Source organism: Sinocyclocheilus anshuiensis, unplaced genomic scaffold, assembly GCF_001515605.1.
Source record: "Sinocyclocheilus anshuiensis isolate Anshui unplaced genomic scaffold, SAMN03320099.WGS_v1.1 scaffold1810, whole genome shotgun sequence".
Taxonomy (NCBI): Eukaryota; Metazoa; Chordata; class Actinopteri; order Cypriniformes; family Cyprinidae; genus Sinocyclocheilus; species Sinocyclocheilus anshuiensis.
Window position 1 is genome coordinate 405,100 of NW_015547669.1, and position 6,741 is coordinate 411,840.

Sequence of the window (6,741 nt, forward strand, 5' to 3'; positions counted from 1 at the left end):
ACACACACACACACACACACACACACTAGTGTGAACAGCTGTAAAAACGGCTTTCTGATGGCCTGTGATCTGCACACACTCAAACACACTGCAGCGGACGGTAAGGTATATCAGTGAAGCAGTACGATACGAGCAGGAGTGCTGTTGTACTGAATAGTGAAACATTCCAGTGCTGTTATATGAAACTCCAGCGACGCCTGACCAGTCAAATTAGTTCCCAGCACGAATGACAGAATGCATGACACAATACAAGTCCATGAAGCCTGTATGTTTCCTACATTAGTAACCTATGCATCATAAAGAAACAAGCGTGGCTTATTTCAAGAGAAAACATTGCTCTTCATGCTGACTGACATAACAAAATATGACTGTGTAAAACATTCACTGAAGTCAACAGTCAGAACCTCCATCATCCAAAGTGTCCCATGAAAATTTACTTTCATAGTGTTTTATCTTTCTGTACAGAACATATTTAAAGAGAAACTCTGTTAGACTACTTTTATTCAATTCTATAGCACATTTTCTGTTAGCTGGGATGGAACCAAATAGGATAAATGTAATACTGAATGTTTTGATAAAGTTCTGAAAATGTTACTTCTGAATGTTCTATTTATGAATGTTCAAAATGTCCAGTTTATTTAAATGTTTCAAAAACACTGTTTTTGTTGTGCAAATGTTAAAGGAACATTCCAACGTTATGGGAACGTCACTTTTGAATATTTTCGGAATGTTCAGAAATAAACTGTAACGTAAAAAAAACAAAAACAACCTTAGATGAACGTCTAACTAAAATGCTTCAGAAATGTTCTGTGAATGATGTATGAGTAATAATTGTTGTGCTAATGTTTTAAGAACAGTATTAAATACCAGATAACACTGAACAACATTACTGGAAGAACGATAGTTCGTAACTTTGAGCAAACCTTGCCAGAAAGTTCATAGAATGTTGCTTGTTAGCTGAAATGCTGTTCTATTTATTATATAATACTTACAATATTTTACAGGCTACTATGATCATGGTTATATTTCCTAAATCTATTTTATTACACTTAAATTACAACTAACAACTGTATACAACAACCTCACAGTGAACAAGAAATATCTATGACGCAGCATCATAACGACTGTCTGTCTGTTTTACAAAAACTCTTGTATTTTTACAGATGTAACGTTCACAGTATGCACTCAGGTTGCCAGCGAAGTAACATTACACTTTACATTCTGCTGTTGTTATTGTCTTTGTCACTTTTACTTATGTTGCTAATGTAAAATTATACTTGTTTGGGTTTCGGAACTCTGGTGTATATCATAAATTACTGGAACAGTTCACCCAAAAATGAAAAATCTGTCACGAGTTATGAAAGAAGATATTTTGAAGAATGTTACCAGTTGACGGTAGCCATTGACGTCTATAGTAGTTTTCCCCTATGGAAGTTAAAGGCTACCGTCAACTGTCTGGTTACCAACATTCTTCAGAATATCTTCTTTTGTGCGCAACAGAAGACAGAAACTCATACAAGTTTGGAACAACTTGACTGTGAGTAAATGATGACAAAATGTTATTTCGGGGTGAACTATCCCTTTAAGTTCAGACTTACGACTTACAGACTTACGACTCAAGTACAGCGTTACACTTACAGATTATAATGGTTTCCAGCCAAAGGGACACTGTCAATTAATCACAAAGCTTTTTTTTTCTTTTACACTATCATTATTTTACATCTATAATAGCGTCTAAATATATATTTTACTTGAATTTTTGTAGAACAGACATATTTTACTGTAGGAAATTACTGTTAAATCTAGTAAAACTCGTACTGGTAAATTAGTAGAACGTAATGCTTCTTCTATTAACATCTTGTTTCGCTCCTGAGCTGTATATGTATATATATCTTGCAGATGTTTGTATGTGTTGTTAGTGCTGTGATGAACTGACCTGCGACCGGCGAGGGTTTGCGCAGAACCAGCCAGCGGCTCCTCCACTGCAGACACAGAAACCGAGCACAGCTTTACACGCATTCTCTCGCAAACTCTCAAACACACACACAGGCGGCGTTTCCCTACTTTTCTTCCGTCTCTGAGTTTAACAGCTCCCTCCGCGATCACGGTGTCGCTCATCTTCTCCTCGTGACAGCTGCGCGCGCCCCCGCTGCCTCGAGCACGCGCACCGCATTTGTCAGAGGTCAGTCAGAGGTCAGAGGTCAGTGGGTCAAGCATAATTAACCCTTACACGCATGGGTGGCCGCTTATGAGGACAGATGATTTAAATCGGATATTAAAGCACACACACACTCACTCACTCACTCACTCACACACACACACAACTGGAAGAGGTCAGTCACTCTCTCTCTCTCTCTCTCTCTCTCTCTCTCTAACTACAAATAAATAAATGAATAGGCCTATCTGAATGTAATATTACTTAAGCAACCTAATTACATTACTACACCTAAAAGGTAATTTCATTTATAATAATCAGATCAGGTACAAATAGTGCCCCTATTATAATTTTGCAAACATTTCTAAGCAATACAAGGGTGCATATCACAAACAAACACACACGCAAACAAAAATTCACCCAAAGTGGGGGGAAAGTTAAAGAAAATAAAGCTTTAAAGTAAATCGGTTTTAGGTCTAATAATAGTTTATAAAATTACAAAAACAAAACATTAATGATGGAGCACTTTGTACTTTGTGTTCTTTTTTGCATTATTTTTTGAAAGTCCATTGAAAATTAATTGTTTGAAAATGACCTATAAATACTATACAACGTGAAAAAAACTGAACAGGATCGTTGTTATTACTATATTACAGTAATGACAATCTAATAGAAATAATCCTTCATAATAATTCAATGACTGAATTACAAGCAAACTCAAATATATATTACCATTTAAGTAATACAAACTGTGAGGAAATGCTATGAAAACAGTATCAAAATAATGAAAAATAATAATATGCGACATATAATGTCATATATTTTAATTTTGTGTTGAAATATGATATATATTAATACATATTCATTATGCATTACTTGGCCATTCCAATGTCAGAAAAGAAATTCAACACAGAGACCTGTTTGAATGAAAGTCAAATGAATGCACTTAATTAATGGTTATAATATATAGTGGAATAATTTACTGTTCAAATTATGCTGCTAAACTATGATTTAACAGCAAACTGTTGCATCTGTCTATTCACTTTCAAGGGTTTATGTGTAAAGCATGACATTTCCAATACTAGATTCACTCAAACACTGTAAAAAACTCTCTTTTTAATTTTTTAATGCAGATTAAAGACACATTTATTTCACATCAATCAAAATGTATTGATATGCAAAAAACATAATAATGATAAAAATAATAATAACTTTATATAACACTTTCCATTCCAGTGTACATGTCACCATATTGCTTGTTAATATAAATACAAAACACACGTCCATCAGTATGACACAGTAACACTGGAATGGAAAGCCTTCATGAATACATTAATAGTAAAGTCACAGTTGTTTTATCTTCGGCATTGATGCCCGATACAAATGTTTATGGTTGTTCTATTCACTGATGTTTTTTGGGATGTTTTTCTGGATTTTTTGATGACGCTGTTGATCCAGTCTGAATATTTGGGCACGAGGGTGTAAACGCCGGGTTTTCCCGAGCGTCCGCATCCGTCTCCCCAGCTGATGATCCCGTAGAGGAAACTCACGCCGTCACAGTCGCACGCTAACGGACCGCCCGAGTCGCCCTGAACACATCACACACACATCAAACAATCTGTCAGTACAGACAATTCAATTATTTTAAACTAATACTGATGTGTATGGAAGCATGTTTCCGCCACGGAATAAAAAAAATTAATAAGAAATGTTGCGACTTTTTATTTCACAATTTAGATTTTTTTTTTTCTCAGAATTGCAAGATATAAACTATCAACTGCGAGTTCTAAAGTCAGAATTGCAGAATATAAACTCATAATTTTCAGAAAAAAAATTTCGCAATTAACTTTTTTTTATGTTTTATTCAGTGGCGGAAACATGCTTCCATATAGGTATTAGAGCATTTACTGATATAGAAAATTCTATATGAATGCATATATTAATACTAATTATATTAATATTGATCTAAAACAATAAGAATTACATTATATATTATCATTATTATTATTACTGCAGTAATAGTGATATTAGAGTATTTCTTGATAAAGACATTCCATATTATTATATTATTATTATTATTATTATTATTCCATATTATTATATCTTAAGAAAATTTATATTACTCAAAAATAAAAAGTAAAATAATTAGACCTGTTTTTTTTCATTGCTTTGAAACAAAATGATTTCCGTGACCAATATATATATATATATATATATATATATATATATATATGATTTACCCAAAACAAATTATATCTCATGTTTAACCACTATAGAGACATCAGAGCCAGCGGTAGTGCAACAGAATGACAGTGACAAGACAGGACATAGATAATAAAAAAAGAATAATATACAAATATGCAAAATAGACAATGTACAAAATAGCAAAAACACAATATATAATGTAGACTAATATTGTCTACATTGTTTGCGCTTTGATCTGAACGTAAACCACGTATACGCGTGATGCAGCTGACACAGAACAGCATACGCTGTTTACGTTCAGTGGATACTCTCCAAAATGTCGCTATATGGTGACGCGGAGGAGACGAATTGTTGAATAAAGTCGTTATTTATTTTTTCTTTTGCGCACAAAAAGTATTATCATAGCTTTGTAAAATTACGGTTGAACCACATGGATTATCACATGGATTATTTTACCGATGTCCTTGCTACGCTTCTGGATCTTGATCGTGTTATGATCCTTGCTGTCTATGGAGGGTCAGAGAACTCTTGGATTTCATCAAAAATATCTTAATTTGTGTTCCGAAGATGAACGAAGGTCTTACGGGTTTGGAACGACATGACAAGGACAACATGCTAAATCATGCTAGTAATGTGCCAATATGGTAGAAACATGCTAACAATGTGTTAATTCATGTAAACAACATGTCAAATCATGCTAAAATATGCAAGCAACATGCTAAATCATGCTAACAACAAGCTAAAACATATTAGCAACATTTTAAAACATGTTAACAACATGATAATCCATGCTAAAACAGGCTAACAACATGTTAAATCATGTTAGCAATGTGCTAAATCATGCTAGCAACATGCAAAATATGTTAGCAATGTGTTAAATCATGCTAGAAACTTGTAAAATCATGCTAACAACAGGCTAAACATGTTAGTAATGTGCTAAATCATGCTAGCAAAATGCTAAAACATGTTAGCAACTTGCATTAAATTTTAGCAATGCAGTAGATCAAATCTTCAAACTTTTCAAAGATATTAAAACTTTCAAACAAGGCTTTGTCAAGCCAACATAAAAGTTTGTTAACGATCTTTACTTATCTAGTTTAACTTGTACTGAAATAACTAAACCTGAAACTGAAATAGAAAATAAAAACTATATAGACATATTTAAAAACATGACTAATAAAATGACAAACAACAAAATCACTAAAATCAAGTAAAATTCAAATGAAAATAGAAAAAAAAATAGAAATAAAAATAAATATATGAGTAAAAACCAGTGCTTGAAGTGGAAAATTCACCCACCCAAAAATAAATAAATACAAACTAAAGTACTAAAAAAGTACTTTTTTATTTTCATAATTCGCAATGAATGCATATAGTGTCACAAGAAATAAATAAATGTTTGCAATTCAATTCACATTTATTTGTATAGTGCTTTTCATGATACACATCGTTGCAAAGCAGCTACACAAAAAAACATTTACAGTTGCAGTTTGCAGCACTTTTAATAAAATGTTTGCACAAGTCAAGCTGCGATACCAAACAGGACCACAGGGAGACACCAAAAGACCACTAAACGAGCTACCTTGACCTGACTGATCCATGCAGAATTACTAAACCACTGACTACTGCGTGATCTAAAACACCTTCAGCCAGCATCCAGAATAAAACACTCACACTTACTGTTTGAATGCATTCTCTTACTGGATCCTTGGTACACTTCAAGCACTGGTAAAAGCTATAACAGTATCTCAGTGATAGTAAAGCAGCACTGGTGCAGAGTTAGTGACGGTGAACTCACTCTCGTGCATGTGACCCCAGCCTGAGATCTTACAGCAGGAGTGATCGGGGAACGTCATGTGTTTCCCCGGCAGACAGATGGGCCTGATGAAGGGCGTTTTCAGAGCGCAGCGTCCGTCAACCTTCTTCAGTTTCACTAAAGCTGCAAAAACAGCTGCTATTACACACAAGATTATCACACACACACACACACACACACACACACACACACGCTTACTCGCCCCATAACAATGCTTAGCACAGGTGAGAGACACTCTCTGTTGTTATCTATTGCAACATACAGAAACTGAGTTTAATTTATGTGCTTTTGGAGACGGAGATCAGGGAACAATGCGGTTCAATCAGTACAAGCGCTGGTGCTCAGCACGTTGAAGCGTGTCTGATACACACTGTGTGTGTGTGTGTGTGTGTGTGTGTGTGTGTGTGTTTTACATACATTTCCTGAGAAGCTTGAAAAGCACATTTTCACATAATGTGTTGTCTTAGTTTAATCGCCCATGTTGCAGACGCCCACATCTGAACACACATGGGACTTTTAACGAATAAAGTACAAAACAGGGTCTGAAACTCCTGAAACAATTTAC

The 6,741-nt window shown here is 34.5% G+C and overlaps 2 protein-coding genes across 4 annotated transcripts in view; both read right to left on the reverse strand.

Moving 5' to 3' along the window:
- The window catches only part of dok7a (docking protein 7a), a 25,384-nt gene extending 23,207 nt beyond the window's left edge, over positions 1-2,177 (reverse strand). For all 3 annotated transcript variants that reach the window (XM_016505130.1, XM_016505129.1, XM_016505128.1), the window contains exons 1-2: positions 2,065-2,177; positions 1,937-1,982 (exon numbers count right to left, since the gene is read on the reverse strand). In XM_016505130.1, coding sequence (XP_016360616.1) covers positions 1,937-1,982; positions 2,065-2,118 — 100 coding nt within the window. In that variant the 5' untranslated portion in view covers positions 2,119-2,177. The remainder of the gene's footprint in view (positions 1-1,936; positions 1,983-2,064) is intronic.
- A 3,931-nt stretch (positions 2,178-6,108) lies between these two features.
- hgfac (HGF activator) overlaps positions 6,109-6,741 on the reverse strand; it is an 18,921-nt gene continuing 18,288 nt past the window's right edge. The window contains exon 10 of the mRNA XM_016505103.1: positions 6,109-6,299. Within this exon, the coding sequence (XP_016360589.1) occupies positions 6,109-6,299 (191 nt within the window). The remainder of the gene's footprint in view (positions 6,300-6,741) is intronic.